General features: G+C 35.8%; 2 protein-coding genes and 3 non-coding genes across 5 annotated transcripts; all 5 read left to right on the forward strand.

The window, feature by feature from the left end:
• The first annotated feature begins 340 nt into the window (after nucleotides 1–340).
• Nucleotides 341–435, forward strand: LOC113342100. The gene has a single exon (XR_003356404.1). It is a non-coding gene; the product is annotated as a small nucleolar RNA Z157/R69/R10 (small nucleolar RNA).
• A 104-nt stretch (nucleotides 436–539) lies between these two features.
• On the forward strand, nucleotides 540–632 carry LOC113342104. The gene has a single exon (XR_003356408.1). It is a non-coding gene; the product is annotated as a small nucleolar RNA Z157/R69/R10 (small nucleolar RNA).
• Nucleotides 633–676: 44 nt separating this feature from the next.
• On the forward strand, nucleotides 677–802 carry LOC113342344. Its single transcript, XR_003356617.1, has one exon. It is a non-coding gene; the product is annotated as a small nucleolar RNA snoR80 (small nucleolar RNA).
• Nucleotides 803–3313: 2511 nt separating this feature from the next.
• Nucleotides 3314–4353, forward strand: LOC113337332 (calmodulin-like protein 3). The gene has a single exon (XM_026583033.1). It carries the CDS (start codon nucleotides 3366–3368, stop codon nucleotides 4086–4088), a length of 723 nt encoding a protein of 240 aa, XP_026438818.1. The 5' UTR covers nucleotides 3314–3365; the 3' UTR covers nucleotides 4089–4353.
• A 4159-nt stretch (nucleotides 4354–8512) lies between these two features.
• Nucleotides 8513–12624, forward strand: LOC113316826 (putative metallophosphoesterase At3g03305). Its single transcript, XM_026564975.1, has 4 exons — nucleotides 8513–8865; nucleotides 8958–9199; nucleotides 10153–11718; nucleotides 11907–12624. Exons 1-4 carry the CDS (start codon nucleotides 8601–8603, stop codon nucleotides 12027–12029), a joined length of 2196 nt encoding a protein of 731 aa, XP_026420760.1. The 5' UTR covers nucleotides 8513–8600; the 3' UTR covers nucleotides 12030–12624.
• The last annotated feature ends 8447 nt before the right edge of the window (nucleotides 12625–21071 follow it).

Raw genomic sequence — 21071 nt, forward strand, 5'->3', positions numbered from 1 at the left:
TAATGGATTAATAAATCTCTATGATGAGAAAAAGCAGACGGGCGGTCTGAAATGATGCCATGTTGACATGTCTGTAATCTCCACTTGTGGAATTTTTCTGAGGGTTTTTAATCTACAACATGATTCTGAAAATCGATTGTTCTCAATTTAGTTTTTTCAAAGATTCTTTGATTTAAGTACCTTGCAATGATGAAGTAAGCTCCTTTATAACTATGTCTGGACATCTGAGACTTTGTCTTTGATTAAACCAATGCTACTCTCTGAGCAATTTTTTTTGTTGAATTCATTCAAATGATGTTTATGGTTTGTTTTTACTTTCATATTGTGTGAGATTTTGGTTTTCAAAGCGGTGATGACACTATTGTGGACTAGAGTTTCTGATTGGGGCTCTTCACCCTAGTTTGACGACAAACCCTTGGCTGTCTGAGCTTTTTTGCTCTATTGCAATTTCTAGGTTTCAAAGAGAGTAATATGTTTTACCTGTTTTCATTAATTATTAAAAATTGCATGGTTTAAATATTGTTCTTCTTGAGATATGATGGCTTGCGGTGATGACACTATTGTGGACTAGAGTCTCTGATTGGGGCTCTTCACCCTAATTTGACGACACACCCTTGGCTGTCTGAGCACTATTATTTTCATGAAGTTCTATTTAATTATGAAAACTGCACCCATTACCAATTCGGGAAGATTGACATTGGTTCTTCTTTAGATAATGGCTTGGGTTGCGATATCTAATCTGTGGCCATTCTGATTCATGGGTTTTCAGTACCATGTTATCCGGGAAACTCCACATACATCCTTAAATCTTAGTGCAATTGGAATTGTAGAATGTGGTTTTCTTTTGCAGCTCAACCGTTAACTGGAGATCCCCCAATTTTTCCTGAACATTACCAAAAATGTTCACTGATGCCGAGTGGGAGTCATAGGGTCTTAAATTTAACTTGGAGTTCAGCTTGTTGCGGGAAAGAGGTTGGGCAGTTGGGTTTCTCACTTAAGTTGGATTTTCTTCATTGCCCTGCTATCACTTGTACATATGCACGCTACATTTTTATTCTTTTATCTTGATAAATCTACTTGTACATCAGCTTGTAGTATAAGGTGCGAAGGTCTTAATACGTAGAACATCAGCTTGGATTTTCAGGAGCTACGTAAAACAGATGTTTTGTTCAACGGTTTCAGCATCTCATTTGTTTCAATCAATTTTATGTGATCTTGTAATACAACCTGATTTATTCTTTAAATTCTGATCAACTTGTTTATGAAATATGGATGAGAAATACGTAGTTCCTGCTTGTATAATTAAGGTAAAAAAAAAAGGAGATAAATATGTGGATGAAGGCCATTCCTCCCGGAAAGTTTGGAATCATTTTTGCTATCTCCTTGGTGATTTTGAAGATTTTAGGGCTTCTAAATCTTCATTTCATTAATGATTTAATGGCCATCACTTGTAAGGCCAAGCCCTACGGTTCTTGGTTTCTCTTGGCTTTAGCTACTTTATAGCCAACAAGGGTATGGCACACCTCTTGGCTATAGCCGAAAGCTATGGTTTGGCTAATGAGTGGAAACTCGTTTCGTAGTGTACGCAACTCAATCTCGGTCAATTAATAATTTTCTCCTCACGCTTCAGTCAGTTTTAGTTATACTGGGCTTTTAGATCATAATGATCATAATTGTTGGATGGTTAGTCTTTGATTCCACCTCTCAGGTGACACGTATTTTTGAGCATCGCTGTGGATCCTTTTAAACAGCAATGGTCATTTAAATTAGAGTTTGTACTATAGTCTAGCTCGTGAGCCTCGCCTCATGTAGGTAAAGACTGAGACAAATTAAGCACAAAATTTGGTACCAGCTTGACATTCCAGTGAATTCAGCAGTCCGTAACACACCAATGATTATTTTGGACTTGTAGATCAAAATTGTTGAATGATTATAGTCTCCAATTTGGCAATTTCTACTGCATACCTACTACTTAATAGTTGGACATTAGGTGACGAGGACTATGAGCGTAGTTGAGATATCTGTAAACTTCTTGCTAACTTACCGGCAATAGTCGACTAAATTTGGGAGTTTACACTAGCGTCATCATGAGCATTAGGATTGATTCCTGCGAGCTAGAAACTGTAAGCAATTTGATGACGACTTCTAAAAACGTAATAAGTGTGTCTGTCACGTAATATTGGTAAAGATTTTGACAAACGGATTAAGCTGAAAGAAGAAAATGTTAAGACAAACAGAAGTCCTATCAAATGGACCGAGAAAAACACTCCCCATGCCTTTAAGTCAGATGATTCCTTGTGTGCTGTAATACTTCCGGCATTCTTGAATATGTTGAACAATTATTTAAAAGCCGTCTAGCCGGCCGTCCCATGTCCCGGCGACAAATTTCAAACCGACAGAACTAGTAATAACTTTCCATTGAAAATATTTGCTAAAATAATTGGGAATAACTTGCAAACACTTGTTTCTAGATCTTACATCATCCCATCCGACAAAAATTAACGCGTGATAGCCATTGAGGGGATAAAATGTCACCTAATCCGACCGTCTTTGTCTTCTTCCCCGAATCTTGATTACGTTCCCAACGTCTCTTTCCATTAGATCCGTTACCAAATGTTTTTGCTCAATGTTTTTCTCCAACCTAATGACACTATCATCTTAAAATATTCCAAAAAATCAACACAAAATATCTTTGGCATGGTGACATGGTCAAGCACAAGAGGGTTTTCTCCGAGATCTCAAAAACCTCGAGGATACTTTACATACACTCATTTCAAATATGAGATTCAGAACAACAATACTTCTAACCAAGTGTTTTTATCAGCATATTTCGCTAGACTATGTTAGTCTAGCAGACCAGAAATCTGATTTTCATACTTGGTCACAAGTTCAAATTTGTGAAGAATTTTACCCGCCTTACCAGAAATATGTGATTTTCCAACAATACTACCAAAAGTAGAAATATTATCAAATTACATATGACTAAGATTTTCAAAATCAAGTAACAAGTTCCTTTCAAGGCGTGTTTATGCATGAGCACGATGACCAACATAAGAAGAGCTGGTAAGCACATAAGATTAGGTATACTAATATTAGTGATTCACACGTAAAAAGAAATTAATAAACTAAAACAACCCCGTTGGCCGTAATCATAAACGCGTTTATTCTTAGAAAAGCACAAAGAAAAAGATAAAAACAGCCCTTAAAAAAAGTATAAATAACGGCAGAATTTCATCATAATTGCCAACGGCACTCTTACATTTTTAGTAGGGTATACCCTAAAAAAAGAATGTCCTATATAATCATAAAAAAGTAACCCAAGAATTTCTCAACCAAACAACAACATCCTCAATATTCACCTTCCAATGCCAACGGTTTTCTTGAGATTTTCTATTTTCTTCAACCTTCTTAATTCATATCTTCTCTATTTTTTCCCCAACAAGCTCAAATCATTTCTCTCCTCCTCTTTGTTTTCTTGTCCTAATATTACGAATTCTGCACATCAAGAACAACAACCCATTAGTGCTGCATTTCCTACACCCATTGTTCATTCTTCATCGTGTTCTACGGATTCAGAATCCGCGCCGCCTTTGGCAGTGTCTTCCAACTCATTCACGATTGAGAAAGACGTAGCAATGGATCCCGTTGAACTAAAACGGGTATTCCAAATGTTCGACCGCAACGGAGACGGAAGAATCACTAAAAAGGAACTAAACGATTCGTTAGAGAATCTCGGTATATTCATACCAGACAAAGATTTAACTCAGATGATCGAAAAGATCGATATAAACGGCGACGGGTGTGTCGATATCGATGAGTTCGGCGCCTTATATCAAACGATAATGGACGAGAGAGATGAGGAAGAGGATATGAGAGAAGCGTTTAATGTCTTTGATCAGAACGGCGACGGTTTTATAACCGTGGAGGAGTTGCGTTCGGTGTTATCGTCGTTGGGACTTAAACAGGGGAGGACTGTTGAAGATTGTAGGAGGATGATAAGGAAAGTTGATGTGGATGGTGATGGTATGGTTAATTATAAAGAGTTTAAGCAGATGATGAGAGGTGGTGGATTTGCTGCTTTGAGTTGATTATCATCCAACCAAAACAACAAATTAATTAATGGGTTTGTAGGAAATGTAAATAATTTTGGAGGGAAAAAAAAATGAGTGAAATCATTTAATGAGGGGAGGGAGGAGGAGGAGAGAAAATTAAGGTTTGGAAGAGGGGTGGAAAATGCAATTTTATTATTCCCTTTTAATCTTAATTTTCTTAATTATGGATCTGTTTGATAATTAAATTCATTTGATTGTTTTAAATTTCTTGGTTTAATTTTAGTCAGTGCATTAATTTTAATTCATTGGAATATTTTTAGATGTTAAGTTTTTGTGTTCTTGATGATTTTTGTTTAGAGCACAATAAGAATAATGGAGGATTCAGCATCTAAAACATCCGTTTAGAGCGCATTGCTGCTTGCTCAGCTATATATATATGCTCTCATGGCCTTCCCTTTAGACTTTCGGTGGCCCTGCCATTGTGTGCGATTTGTACCGTTACTCGGCAGTCGGCAAGAACATTTTCTTTTTTGCTGTCTTTATGTCCCAATGTCCCATGCTCAAATTGTTTGTTCTTTTGCCAACCGCCGGCTTTTGGTCTCAGATTGGGAAAAATGTAAATTTCTCATTGTTTTTTCTAACTTTTGCCAGGTTAAATTTCCATGAAAATTATGTTGCACTGACGTCTTAGACCTATTTGCCTTGATTGACATTTTTATAAATTGTAAGAAAATGATTAATAGAGATGACATTCAATCTAAGGAGTAGCTATATTTGTTCCATAAAATCGACTGTAGGGATTTTACTGTCTAGACACTGCAGGAAAGCAATATCACTTGAGATCGAGCTGTCAAGCAAAGAATAATAAAGATGTAACTTGAGTAAGAAGGCACCTGTAGATACCCCAAAATCATGAGAAGGGTACAATAGTAATTATACCCATGAGTCTCGTAATAATGCACTAAAAGAGTATACAACGCTGAAATTACTCGTCATTGTGAAGTATTTGAACAAGTCAAAGAGGTTTGGTCAAAGGGTCAAACTGCCTTGATAAACAAGGGGTGGCGTTTTGGTAAAGGCACATCTCAATCATAGTAGAGAGAAAAGATGCTATAAATAGAGGTACAAAGAAGGGGATCCGAGACTTGGTGAGAGGTATACTATTTTTTGGAGGAGAACTAAACCCTTTCCATTTTCCAGGGGTTTTACAATACCCCTTGTAGTCTCTCTGGAGGGTTGTCATAAGTTGTTTATTACGTACTAAGCTCTTTTCACAGTTAAAGGCATATCTCAAATCTCAATCCTAAAAATGATCATCAGATCTTAATTTTAGAGCTTTCATAATGACATGAAACTATGTGCAACGACTAATGTTTTATTTGGGGATAAAGTATCTCCTTACCAACCGGCTCTCAAATCTCTTGTTCTTAATCGTCTCCATGATTTATGGAGGGTTTGATTCAATTCTTAGTAACAATATTTTTCTTTGTCCCAAATCATCTTCATCATCTGCAGATATTTTTCTTTGTCTCTTGTTCTTCATCATCTTCAGAAAATCACAGCATAATGATTTCCCTTCTCAAAGATATCATACTTCTTAGATTATTACTGTTCTCCAACAATATTGCTAGCATATTCAGGTCTCAATTTCTCCTATCCAAGTCTCCATTTCGTTCATTTGAAGCAAGAAACACTTGATTCCGGATTTCATTTCACTAATTAATCAGTATCAAGTTCTCATATCCAAGTATCCATTTCGCTTATAGTTTTTGACTTTTGCCTGTCGAAATCTCTATCCTATGTTAAGAAATGAAAGAAATGGATAACAAAGTTCCTATTTTTTGAATGTCGAATATTGATTGAATTGAAATTGTTGAATGTAGAATATTGATATATATAATCAAAATACTTTTATAATTACATTTATGATTTACTTTTATGTTGTTCTCTTTTAAGAAATAGAATGTAAAATCACTTTTATCGGAATATATGAGTTTATCAATCATACATGTCTATGTATTTCAAATAAAAAATAACAGCTAATCCAATTAACCATCACTGACAATTCATTCCTTGCAAACAAAAATAAATTCTTATCTTTCCTTACAGCTAATCCGACTAATCACTAATTAGTATAAGTTCTCCTATTTTCTCTTCATTTTTTTCTTCAAAATATTAAAGAATATTCATCAGGAAATAAATGTGTTAATATCCTTTTTGTTTATTCTTCATTCCTTTTAAAAGAACTATTTTCAAAATCATAAAGAATCTACGTTAATCAAGAAACGAAAGTGTTAATATAATTCTTGTTTATCCTTCAATCCTTTTGAAATAAGATAATTTTTTGATGCAAAGTTAAATTCCTTAATAAAGTTTATACTTCATACTCTATAGTCTGTAATATTTTTTTCCCTTTGTTTCCTGATTATATTTTTTCTTTATTTTTAAAAAGATTCGATCAGATCGAGTTCAACAGTCTATGTAATTGTTCCAAAAGGCAGAACCAACAGATCACGGGACATGTACCAGTTCTAGTCTTATTCCCGATTGAATCGTACCGACAAAACCGAGTGGCGAAGACCCTAGATTCAAGTCATATTTTATATAAACAGGAAAATACCGGGCGGTGGTTGAGTTCATCAATTGATGTCTAACTCATAATCATCATAGTTAGTTCATTTCCGATCAGCCCCTAGTATGATGAGCTCTGTCAATGTGATACCAGCAGTAGTGGTACCAGTGTCTCAAAATCATCATCCTCACCGTCTAGATTAGGATCATCGGCTGCAAGAATAAAATCCACAGCTCAAGTCAACAAAAGTTATGACTTTTAAGTAAAAATAATAAAAAAAGTTTTTTATTTTGTAGAATTATTATGTAGATTTCCTCTCTTGAAAAATTAGGTTACTATCTGATCACATTTCTTTCTCAGTACCAAGCTTTCGACGTTAACATTTCACTATTAAGTTTTAGTTACCTTCCTTCTCAAACTTCTATTACAATTTGATCATGCTTTATGACTTTTGCATGAATTATTTTTAAAAATGACGTGAAGTTTATCCGTATTTTTTACATGTCTCCTTTTGATTATCATGTATTAGTATCTTCATATCTTGTGCAAAATAATGGTATTAGTATTCTGTGGTTTGTGTTATGCATCTCATATATAATATCAAACGCTTCTTAACAGATACATAGATTGAGTTTGATCTGAGTTTTATGTTTTGAGTATCACAATCCTTATGTGGTTTGAGTTTGACAAATAAACACTTTTGCGGTTTGCGTTATCCCAGCTTCACATCTTCATGTGTTCTTCTTCTTATATAATTAAGTTTTGAGTATCATAACCCTCTCATTGCTTTGAAAGTGAACAACAAACAAAAATGCTTTGAATCATGTGGTTATAGTGTGAGTAGTATCGCCTTGTATTTGGGGTTTTGACTTCTTAGATGATTTCAAATTTTCAGGTCCTATGGTATTTGTATACCATGGATTTCATATGTTGTTTCTTCTAACACAGTCTTGTAATTTTAGTGAATGTCTTGTCAAATGGTCTTATGTATGTTGTGTAAGGCTTTATATATATGAATTTAGTAAATTATACTTGTGTAAGGCTCTATTGTTAAATCCTCTGATCAAGTCGGTTTGATATTTTAAGATGGATGCATCAAGTTCAAGTCATCAATTCAAAGTTGTTAAAATAAAATACAGAATTTAACGTAAAATTCATTTCTTGTTGGTTGTTGTAGAGTTAATGCCAGAGGTTTTGGATCCTTGAAGTTTATTTAGAGTCATTTCTCGTTGCAGCCTTAAGGAAGTCCAGGTAATATTATGTGTTTTCTACTTTTTTTAACCTTGAACTTTGAAGTTCGAAAAGACTTACGGATCGTGTATGATTCATTTGAATCGTTTCTTGGTAAGAATTTAAGTTAATTTTAAAACAATTTGAATAGGATTAGTTAGTTATGTTATCCGTATGAAATTATGAATATATGGAAGGAAAAATGCAAGAAAAAAAGGTTGCTTGAAAAAAATTCAACTGAAAAATTCAGTCTACATCAGGCTGAACCGGCCCATGAACCGAAATTTTAGTAACCGAACTTCCATAGGTATAAACCTGGACGTAGGACTGAAACGAACCTAATGAACATGAACAATGGCTGGGCAACCAAACAACATGTAAGATGGCGGAATTATCGTTTTGGCTCTCGCTTTGGCAAAAACGAGAGCCGTGCGCTATACAACCCTGAATTTTGGATACATGCCTCGTCCTACATGGTTCTGGTTATTACTCATTCAACTTTAGCACGGTGGCTAGTGGCTACGGAACCACCACCAGTCAATAGTCGGTGGTCTATGGTCAACCCTTGGTAAATCACCGCCCGATTAACTAACTAGATGTCGATGTGATCGACGGTCTGTAACGAATCCAAAAGACTAGTTAAGTACGCAAATTGAAAGAGACTCTTAAACCAACCCCTCTCTTCTATTTCTCTCCCTAAAACTCCCAAAAATGTCTCTGTGAGGAAGAAATCAAACAAACACAGAATGGGTCTTCTCTATCTCCTTCTCCACTGCTTCTTATTATTATCAATACCCATTGTTACAGTGTTCTCAGAACCCAATTCAAGAACAAATATTATCGTTGATTCAAAAGCAGGAACAACAGATTCAGTAATCTGGGTTGTTCAATTATCTGATCTTCACTTCAGTGTCCATAATCCTGAAAGAGCTATTGAATTCAAAGAATTAATTGGTCCAGCTCTTTCTATCATCCACCCATCTCTAGTTCTTATCACTGGTGATCTTACAGGTAATAATTACAATCAAATTCATGATTTTTCTAGGCAAATTTATGGTTTTTTTGGTGAAAATTTGACCCTTTTATTTGGTTTGTTTGAATAGATGGGAAGAGCAAAGATTTACTAGCAATGAATCAAAATGAAGAAGAGTGGAAAGAATATGAACAAGTGACTGAGGAAGTTATTAAAAGGAGTGGCATTGACAGGGAAAGGTTTTATGATTTAAGAGGTAACCATGATAATTTTGGTGTGCCAGAAGTTGGTGGGGAATTGGATTACTTTTCCAAGTATAGTATTAATGGGAGATTGGGAAGGAAAGGCCATGTTCATAGTGTTACACTACAGGTGAGTGTCATTCTGCTGCTTATTGCTTAATGTTGGTTGAATTTGCATGTTATGTTGTGCTTAGAGTATATTATGAATATTAGCATGATGCGTATGAAGAAAATGGTTGTAATGGTAGAGTACTGGTTATAGTTTCTGTGGAGCATTTGGAATTGCGGGGCTGGTGCACAATGTTGGTAGCCCTTTAGCATACTATGTAGAGAATGCTTAAGGTTGTAATGGTAGATTAGTGGTAATAGTTTCCGTGGAGCATTTGAAATTACAGGGGCTGGTGGACAATATTGACTTTCGCAAACTAGCAAGCGTTCAACTGTATTGCAAGTAAAATCGAATAATGGTTCTGCAATATTGAACCAGTTTGTTATTTGCATCTTGGTATACTTAAGGATGCTAAGTGCAACCTTCAATGGAATAGGTTTTCTAATATATTTCACATTTATCAAGTTATCTTGGTACGGTTCATGAATCCTTCATATAAGATAATTCATCTAGCTAAGTACTCCAAAAACCCACTTCAAGGTGAAAACTATATAACTTGTTTAGTTCCATTGTAAATGAATTGGTCTCACCTCTCTTTGGAGGTAAGATCGTCCTGTCATTTCAATAAGTTTTCGTAAAACTCCAACGGAGAAAATGGTAGACCAGTCTCTGCTAACTAATTGAGAAAATTCATTAAAGTGACTGAGAACTTAAGATACTTCAAATTTTGCAAGTGACCTTATATGTTAAACACCAAATTTAATTATGGTTGGAAATAATGAAAAGAAAGGGAAAAAGAACTCATTGAGATAATCCTTAGAATTATATTTCGGATCTCCCGTGGTTATAAAGATGTGTGTTTTCTTTGTAGAGTTTGTAACTTTAACTTATTAGATTGCTTCCTTGAATTGCTTGCTTCTTATAGAATTATTGTTATTTCACTTCAACTTGATAGCATGTCCTGCAATATGTAGAGTGGGGGACGGAGGCATATGTTTGTTGGAATTGATAGCACAATGAGAGTTGGTTTACGTGGTCCGACGAATCTATTTGGACATCCATCTGATAAACTACTAGCTGACTTGGATGACGAACTCGCGCAATGGGATTCTCAACCTACCACACCAGTTACTAAAGTTTCCTTTGGTCACTTTCCGCTCTCATTCTCAGCCGCCACAGATTCTGGGAAGACACTGAAAGATGTATTCCTGAAGCATTCTTTATCATCCTACCTGTGTGGGCATCTTCATACAATGTTTGGTAATTTGAAGCGACATCATCAATCTGGACATAACTTTTTATCACTGGAGAAGTATTTCCAACCAAACGTCCACCAGAATACTTATGAAAGTAACACAGACAATGTTAATTGTTCTAATGGAGAATCATCTGTTAAAGAATTCTGGGAGTGGGAAATGGGAGATTGGAGAAAAAGCAGAGTCATGCGAATCTTGGCTATTGATTCAGGTCTGGTCTCATTTGTAGACATCAAGTTGAATAAGTCAGAATCTGAGAAGACAATCATACTTCCTACTTTTCCTCTTGATTCACGCTACATGCTAACAACTTCGTCTCTCCACGATTACTACTGTCAGACCAAGGATCCGTTGTTTTACGAATCCATAAGAGCTTTAGTATTCTCAAGATTTGCGATTGTTTCAGTTACCGCAAAGATTTATGATTCAAGTCCTGGAAAGCTTGATATGGTGTTGGATGCAACAATGAGAAAGCTTGAGGAGAACTCCACTACAGGAAATCTCTATGCTGTTCCATGGAATTGGAGAGCCTTTGAGGATGGTTCTCCTGATCGATACTGGTTGCAGATAGAAGCAGTTGACACTATGGGTGGATCAGTTCTTAGTGAAATAAGACCATTTTCGATTAATGGAGTTACTTTGAAGATCAGGTGGACGTGGAAGGAGTTTCTTGTGATGGGTTGCCAATGGGCTTCTCTTTATCATCCAATTCTTTGGTCAATTCTTTTCTCTCTCTTTTCCATACTTCTTTTTTCAAGAGCTCTCCTGACATTCTCGAAGAAAAATTACTCGTTTAAGAGTTTCAGTGTGGAGAAAGGATTCTCAAGTGGCCTTCTATGGCTTCTAACAGAATTATCTAGGATTTCATCTGTTTGGTGTAGTATTGTGGTTTATTTGATATATTTGGTATTCTTCCCATGGTTTTTTGGACAAGTTTTAACTGTGGATGGGGATAAGGGATCCATGACCTACAAAGGTTGGACAGTTGATAAACAAGTACATATTGGTTTTCCGGATATCATGGTGATTGTTATTCCTCACCTTGTTTTCGTTGTTTTGCCCACTGTTTTGGTCATATGGGCATTGGCTACTGAAAGAACAGTATATCGGGAGCATTACTTGTCTCAATCAGCTAAGAAAGAAGATGATTATGTTAGAGTGCCAAAGCGACATGTAAAGAATGATTACCAGAACAGTAGAAGATTGAAGCTGCTCCGCGGTAGGACCTGGGTGAGAATACTTCTGGTCATATTTTGCTTGATTATTTGCTGGAAGCATTGGAAGGTAAAACTTCTCATCTTTACTATTGCTCTTTCTCTTTATCTTTTCTTCCCCTTGTGTACTCTCTTGATAAAATTAGCATTAACTAAATATTTGTGGCACCAAATTTATGCTGATGATTATGAAGAAACACATAAAATTGCTTTTACTTCAGGCTAACCATCACATTTTTAATCCGATGTTTCTTGCAGAGTTGTAGAGCTATGTCAAAGGCCTATGAAATGAACCCATTTCTTCACTTCCCTGTATATTGCTTTTCTGTTCCATTACTACTGGCTTACGCATTTTACAAGACCATGGGAGTGCAAATCTGAACACAGAAGTTCCCCCAAGGGGTAAAATTTCCAAGTTCAGTAAGGTTTGTCCTGTCAATCTCTCAGATCAACAGAGAACCACGAAATGAAGTAGAACTGCCGAAGAAAACAAGAAAGGTTCAAATTTGAGTATGCAAAAAAGACAGAGTTAAACATCAAGTTGCGCTTGTTGGGATGTTGGTGGAAACTGTTTGGATCTGTATGCCCGAAAAGCTTAACATGGTATGATATCATTGAGCACAGAAACAAACTCTCAGTTCTTACGTCCTAAACATTCACTTGATCTTGCTAGATTGGTTGATGATGATATCTTCAGATGAATACATAATACAGAAACATAATAGAAAGAAATGGAAAATAAGGCGGTTGAAAGAGGTATTGTTTTAAATCCTGATCAATGGAATTCTAATTCCAAAAATGCAGATTAATCTTTCTATTTGAATCTTCATTCAAGCTCCACTAAGCACTCTAGCTCGTGAGATTCATTTTTTTTTTTGGGTTACGAAAAATCTGCTGACATGTTTGAAGGATACTAAACCTGATAAAAAGTTGGTAGCGACTTTTAATACTCTGTGCATGCATTTGTCTAAGAAAATTCACGCCTTGAACAAGATTCAGAGGTTTCTCTCTCAGACTGTCTCATAGAGAGTCCAAGCCTTTATAGAATTGGAATGGAATTACAACACTGATAGAGTCTGAAAATGAAGAGTGTCTTTATCCATTTTGCTGGATACTGCTTTTCAGTATTGTTATTACTATCCCATACTTTTTGCAAGACCATGGAGGTTCATGAAATGAAAACAATCCAAAGTCTGAGTCAGACACCTAGTCAGATCCAACAAACAAGGTGTAGCTCTTTTAACCGGATAATGCACGTCACACGCAATTCCTAGTCTTTGTGTTTGTTTTCTATGCACACAATTGATATGTGGTGATAAAGTTTGCATGATCATTAGTTAGGTTCACACACACTACGATTTTTTTTCTTCCCCAAGTTCATAATAATCATAAGTTAGGTTTACACACGCAATTCCTGTATTATAATCTGTCTTCTGCTTCGGTTACAGATTTCTTTGAGAATTAAAAAAATGTGCCAAGTTAACCTAGGGAGTTTGCAGATGTGGTGGAAACTGTTTAAAATACTTGAGTTTAACAATCATTTTATCGTCGTAAATTTAATGAATGTGGTCGGAGTAAGAAATTCATTATGTAAACCATCTCTTTGCCGTTTTTAATGGTATGGATGACACTAAGTAGTAGTATACCGAGGGAACATATAACTCGACATACAACAAGCCCGTCTAGATCAGTTAGTTAAGACCAGGAACACGTAAACATTTATTGGTGAGTAAATCTTTCTTGTTTTTACTTAATTTTTTCTTTTTCCTATTCGGAGGTTAGGTGCTTGTCCTCCTTGATTTTTGGTGAGATTTTTAGTTAACCAATAAGTGACTCACTGAGTTGTATTAATCAACAAGCTAGGAAAACTTTCTTTTCACAATTTACTTGGCTTTGCAAAATTTATTGCTATTATGCCTTTCAGAGGTGTAAAACGTGCCGGTCCGACACAACCCAGCACACGAAGTCGCGTGCTTCGCGTGCCATGTACCGTGCTGTGTTGTGCCAACGATTTAAACGTGATGTGCCGTGTTGTGCTTTACTAGTCAAAAGCTAGGCACAGCACAACCCACGGGCACAACACATGAATAAACGTGTTGTGCCGTGCTGGCACACGTATTATAAACAATTTGAAATCACTTAATGGTATACATTAAGTCGGACATTATTACGAGAATCTAAATAGATAACATATCATTTGAAATTATTTCAAGTAAAATTAACAAGTTATTCAATAAAAAAAAAATATCCCATCAAATGTAAAATTGGATCATTGTCATATAAAGTGATGTTCTAGTCAAATATAAGTAACGACATCATAACAACGATATTGAAATATATTTTCCAAATATTTAGGTATTACATGTGTTGTTATAGAAATAAGCCAGCATAAAATGTAAAAAACAAGCTAGAACAGTGACTCTTTTGTGAAATATACACAAAATGTGATGTATTATGCCTTGTTAGATGGTGTACTTGTGCGTGCTATGACGTGCTTTCTTAACGTGTTGTGCTGGGCTGGACCACATGCTTATCCGTGCCGCGTGCTGTGCTGTGTTATTGTGCCGATTAGACTAACCCAGCACAACCCACGAAACTAACGTGCTGTGCCATACTGGGCTAAGCCACGTGTTGTGCTGGGCTGGGCTCAGATTTTAGCGTACTGGGCTGGGCTGTGCTCGTGCTGGCACAACCCAATTTACACCTCTAGGAGTTGCCATGATTGTCAGTTGGGTGCACACAAATTCGGTTATCTTGTTCATCCTTAACTTGGGAGGAAGCCCATTTGTCATGCCAGAAGAGAATATTAGTGCCTTTATTTAGGATTATAATCCTTAATAAGTTCCGGATTTAAGAATTTCATCCCACAAACTATGACCAATTACTTCAGATAAATTATTTGTGAAAAAGGAAATGAAATTGCCTCCGAATTTCTCATGTATGATTTGTCTTCATAGGACACCCTTCTCACTACCTTATCTCTGGACCATTTAGAGTCGTCTAGATTCAAAAACTCATATGTTAAAGATATGATATCCGATCAAGGAGTTTGGAATTTTAACTTTAAACGAAATCAAAGTGAACACGAGATAGGTGATGTGGTTATTTTGCTTCAGTTGCTGGAAGGTTTTGTTACTGGTTGGTGACGCGAGGAAGTGGAATCCCGCAACGAATTCCCATTTGGCTAACTGTTACGCTTCACTAGATGCAGATGACTTCTTGGCTTTTCCTTATAAACAGACCTGGAATCCCAAAATACATGTGAAAGTATCTCTTTTGGTTTGATGTTTGTGTCACAGAGGAGCTCCAACTTTAGATTTCCTCCTAAAAGCATGTAAGGTCAATTGTAGTACTTTGCTTATTTTGTAATGCTGAACATGACACAAATCATTTTTTTTTATGTTGCTTGGAGGCTAGAGAAATATTGCAATATGTCTTAGATAGTTTTTGAGTTAAATGGATGTTTACAGAAAGCATAAAATATGATATCTTGGAATGGTCTAACAAGAAGAATAACAATATGATAAACAAAATATGGGGAATTCTGCCGTTTGCAATTCGGTGGACTATCTAGAGGGAGCGCAATAACATGTTGTATAACAACAAGAAAAGAAATTTCAATCATCTAAGAATGGCGATTAAATGAACTCTTTTCAATTGGTCATTGACAACTATTTTTTTTTTTTTTGAAGGTTATACCTTGAGTACCCTTATTTATAATCTTTCAAACCAACAAAGACGACAGAAAACCATGAAATGAAATAGAACTGCAGAAGAAAACAACTAAGGATCAATGAGAGGCAGGGGCTGAGCCAACCCAGTGCAAGGTGTGCACTTACACCCCTGCCCAGCTGGCTCCAAAGCCTATTTTAGGTCCAATTAGAATTCTTTTTTTTTTATTACATGTGAGCCTTTTTTTGCATTTTTGTGCCTTTAAGAAATTTTTTGCACCTCGTAGCAAACTTTTCACCCCATCCCACAATTTTTGGCTCCGCCCCCTGATGAGAGGTATTCATATCTTCAGTACATGGACAAGTTATCTTAGCATGTTAGGATGCAATATAAATAGTTCAATGTGATTGCACAGTGCATCATAAAACATGCTTGCTGGTTTCTAATCTTTTTTTTTCTAATTATTTTATATTTTTTACGGAGTAGTTGTAAATAAGAAAACACAAGCTCTTTTAGTTAGCTTAGTTAATGCTTTGAAAAAGAAAAAAAAAGAAGCTTAGCTGGGTCTTGTACATGTATTATTTATACATTTATATATGATTATATATGAGTTGTATTTAAACGCTAAGTTTGTGTTCGTGAACCCCGTACCACATTTTGTTGGGTGTGAGGAAATTTTGGTTACTTCAGGTTTTACCAGTAAATGAATGATTGAACATCCTTACTTAGCACTTAGTAGGAAGTAGATGGTAAAAGAACAAAAAATTGGATCATACATTGCACATTTTTGTTTGATTGGATGTTTCATGATTTTTAGTTAGGTTCACAGAAATATGTTATCTTGCTCTTACCCGATATTGAGATTTATTTTAACTTCAGTTAAATTGAGTAAGAAACAAAGTCTTGAATTGAACATAGGCTGGTCTTGTTGGGAAGTTAGGATGTTGGTGGAAACTGTTTAAAGTCTATAATCCCAAAGAGATTAACATAGTATTATTTCATTAAACGAATAAACAAACAGACTTAATCCTTTAAGGGAATCATCAAGAGTTAATGGCATTGCAGCTTGGATCTCTAGTAATACCAATGTTGGAATATCGCATGGTTTCTGGGAACAAAATGGGCTAAGGAGAAGGCCTTAACATGTTTCTTTACGGAAGCCTTGGAGAACGCCTTAACAGGTTTCTTTATGGAAGCCTTAAAAAATTTCTCTATGGGGGAGGAAAGAAAATGAGAGGAGAGGATTTTGGACGAGCAAAGAAAATAAAACTTGGTAGAAAGGCCTCAACAAACTAGGTTTTAGAAAAACTCAAATACAAGCAGTTCAGTTACGTATTAGAAAACTCTGTTCAAACTATTGATTTTAAATATGTTACAGTATGTTTCATTTTCAAAACAAAATGCACGCGTTTATAGAATTGGAATGGAATCGCAAAACCAGATTGAGTATGGAAATAAAGGGTATTAATTGTACCTTTCTTCATCTCCGGGATACTACTTTTCAGTTTTGCTATTATCATCCTACTCTTTTTACAATACCATGGGAGTTCAAAGTTAAGCAGCAAAGTTCTCATGAGGCAAATTTTAAGATTCAGAGAGTTTGCCGATCATTTAGATTGATAAATATAAAATAAAGTAGAACTGTATAAGTAAACAACACAGGTATGATTTCCGCGACATGGGTTCTTTAAATTTTCAATTCATGCATGGCCAAGACATGCGCACCTAAGCAGTAAGCTAGAACAGGGAAGGAGTTCACTGAACCAACATGCACGCACTGAATACATCGCAATACATGCTTGACCGATTTGTTAAACAAGTGCACTGAGAAGGAATGCATGCAAGAAGAAAGTAGATGCAAGAAATATTATGAGATAATATATGAGAGTCTATATTTAGGAGATATGCACATTAAGTTGTGAGAGTTATATTAGGAAAGTGTCTATGTTTAGAGTTTGATCTTAGTTAGGAAAGTACCTTGAGTGGTCGTCAAGTTTGTGAACAATATAAATAGGCTGTTGATCCATGAAAGTTGACATACCGAATTATTATCAATGTAGTCTATTGCTTCCGCGCGTTTATGCTCTCCTCTCTCTTGCTCGATCCTTAACATGGTATCAGAGCAAGGTGAGAGGGAGAGAGGAGAGAAAGAGTTAGAAGATGTTCGGTGGTAAAGAATTTCCGTTTGATTTTGTTTGTGCTGCGTTGGTGACTCTTCACCGGGATTCGAGAGTTTTAAAAGAAGAAGTTAAATAATAATAAAAAAAAAGTCCAGTACGTGAGATTCCAACCCTAAGGTTTGAGAAGAGATGCTGAAAAGAAGAAGTTTAATACACTGAGCCTGTAACGAAGGTGATGCTGCAGGAAATCCGAAATCAAGCTGGGATTCGAGAGTTAAGCTGTTGTAGCAGTTTGTGATTCTCGTTGCTGTTGATTGCGATCTGGTGATGGCAGACGAGCTTTGTGCTAGGTTGAAGCACGAGCTGTTGACTGCTATTATAATTCTTTGAAGAGAACCAAGTTGTGCTGATGAAGAATGAAGTTGGTTACAACAAGTTGATGGTACTGGTTTAGGGTCTAACGAGAAGATTCCGTTCAAGAGTTTTCAGGCGAGAGGAACATGTTGCTTTCTTTACCGACTGGTGGTAACTGCTGAGGTTTAAGTGACGGTGATGGAACTATGGCAGTGATGTTGATCTGCTGGTGTTTTGTGGTACTCGGTGATGGAAGATGAAGCAACTAATGGTTCGAAAAAGGTTTCGCTGTCGTTGAGTACGTTGTTGAAGGAGAAGGCATTGGTGAGATCTGTGTTGTGCTAACAGAAAATTACTTGTTACTGCATACGGAGCTTAGTTGTTGAGCAGTGGAGATTCGATGGTACATGGCAGTAGTGACGACGACGGGAGATGGCAATGAAGACGTGTTAGCTGATGGAGTTGGTACTCCAGGTCCGTAAAAAATAAAAATAAAAAAGAAAAAAAGAATTATTGTTACAGAAGAGAAGAACAGTTACAGAAGCGTAACTAAAGGTTGTTATAGATGAATAGTCACAGTTTGTGATAGTAAGCGTGACGAAAAGTTTTATAACAGCGAAGTAGTGTGAAAGTTTGTGGCAGAAACTTGGAAGTCTCACAAAGTGTGGTAGACTTTGTATTAGTTATTGCTTGTGGCAGAAGCATAACAAGAGAAAGATTGTGAGAGAATTTAAAAAAAAAAAGAAAAAAAAAGTGTGAAGGTTTCGCAACAAAAGCGTGACTGGAACAAGAAAAGAAGAAACAACATTCATGTTGTGAAGAGAAAAAAAAAAGAAAAAAAAACAATCACCAAAAGATGATGAGAAAAAGAACAACAATAGTAGGTTAAAATCCTATGAGTTGTCGAGAGAGTACACAAAGTATTCTATCGAAGAAACCAAGAAACCAAGAGTAAAAGAAGTATTCTACCAAAGAAGGGGACCGTAATGTCCTTAAACTACAAAGATGGGACCGAAACGTCCTTACACTACAAAGAGGACCGAAACGTCCTTAAACTACGAAGATTGGACCGTAATGTCCCTAAACTACGAAGAGGACCGAAATGTCCTTAAACTACGAAGGGGACCGTAATGTCCTAAAACTTCCGAAGGGGACCGAGATGTCCTAAAACTATGAAGATGGGACCGAAATGTCTTTAAACTACAAAGAGGACCGAAATGTCCCTAAACTAAGAAGATGGGACCGAAATGTCCTTAAACTACGAAGGGGACCGAAACGTCCTTAAACTACGATCTGAAGATTTTTTTCACAAAAGTGTTGAAAAAAAAAGAAGAAAACTGAAGTTAAATTTCTTTTGTCCAAGATGGGCATTCGTGATCTACATGCTCCATCTTGAGGGAGAGTATTAGGAGATAATATATGAGAGTCTATATTTAGGAGATATGCACATTAAGTTGTGAGAGTTATATTAGGAAAGTGTCTATGTTTAGAGTTTGATCTTAGTTAGGAAAGTACCTTGAGTGGTCGTCAAGTTTGTGAACAATATAAATAAGCTGTTGAGCCATGAAAGTTGACATACCGAATTATTATCAATGTAGTCTATTGCTTCCGCGCGTTTATGCTCTCCTCTCTCTTGCTCGATCCTTAACAAGAAATGTTATGCAAAGTTGTACATAAGAAAACACTAGCTAGCTCTTTCATCTAGATTAGTTGGAAATGTATGTTACACACAAGATATGTGATGGTGAAGTTTTCATGATTATTAGTTAGCTTCAAGCATCAGGTAAAGTTTTTCTTCCCAAGTTTATATACAATCTAACTTCAGTTACAGATTTCTTTCTGAATTTAAAAACAATACATGAACTCAAGCTATAGGGAGTTTAGAGTAGTCAGATGTTGGTGGAAACTGTTTAATTAAAATTCTTAAGCAAAAAAATCATGATATTGTCCTAAATATCGTTTAGGTGGTTGGAGAAAGAAATTCATCATGTAAACTCATTCTTGCAAACTTTTCATTAAATGGATTATATAAAATAGTAGTACATCGATGGAGTACATTATTCAACCTACAACAAGCGCGTCAAGCTCAGTTGGTAAAGCAGAATGGAAAACGTTTATGGGTTTTGTCACAAGTTTTTTCGTGTCTTTTATAATTTTTCCCTCATGGGAGGTTAGGCGCTTGTTTTTCCCCTCTTTTTTTTTTAAATCAATATTTTTTTTTTGCTAGGTCAAATATTTTTAATCAATAAATAACTCATTCTAGGTCACATTATTACTCAACAAGACTTTTTTTTTCCTTTCAGAAAAGAAGTAAGACTCAAATATATTGATCACAACACTCTAATTCGTAATTTGGACTAATTACATGATTTATTCGGGAATTTCAACAATTTCAGAGATTTCAAGAATTCAAACAGACAACAAGAACCTTCAAACCACTTAATATCATAGTCCCATGCCCTATTCCGAGAGACAATTCCTACCATTCCTAACCAATTAGTAATTACAAGATAACAAGGAAAGCTTAGATGGTTTTAATTGGATCACAAGTAATACATTCAAAACATACAACAAATTTACATACAACAGAGATGTTTGGAATAATATCATTTCTCAAGTTTTTTTCTATTTAATAAATTATAGTGATGGTGACATATGTGTAACAGGAACCATAAATCCATCCATTTGTTAATGATTTTATCAAAGTAACAGTAGCTAGCACAGGTAACAAGTATAATCTAAATCAGTTATTATTTGGCTGAATCGATCTGGGTGTCGGAATGGAACATCTTCTAGATCGATCTTGTTAACATTGTTGTCATTGTAACTACTTGTATCCGTGTTTCTGAGTATCTTGTTGCTGCTGTATGTGAACCGGTGCCGGAGTCAACGGGCCTTTCAATGCTGCTACTGAGTGATTTTGTTGCTAACTGAAAATTTACTGAACTTGATGTAGACTCCTTTTATGTGAAGAGCTTCTGCTATGGGATTGAGAAAATACTGGAAAGAAATTGCATAAGAAATTGATGAAGAATCTCAACCTTTTGACCATAAACCACTTTAGTCAACGAACCCTTGCAATATTTAAAAATCACAACAGATAAGATATATATCTTAAGTACCGAATCCCAGAAAATAAGAGTATCTCCAATGCTAGGGGTCAAGGTCATCCTATGTGGAGGTTTTTTGTTTACATCTTTTGGTTGTGGGTCATTTACTAGATGATAAAAATAAAATGAATCCACAAGGTCTTATTTTGCATTTTTTATATAAATAT

This window comes from Papaver somniferum, chromosome 1 (assembly GCF_003573695.1).
Source record: "Papaver somniferum cultivar HN1 chromosome 1, ASM357369v1, whole genome shotgun sequence".
In the NCBI taxonomy this organism is placed as follows: Eukaryota; Viridiplantae; Streptophyta; class Magnoliopsida; order Ranunculales; family Papaveraceae; genus Papaver; species Papaver somniferum.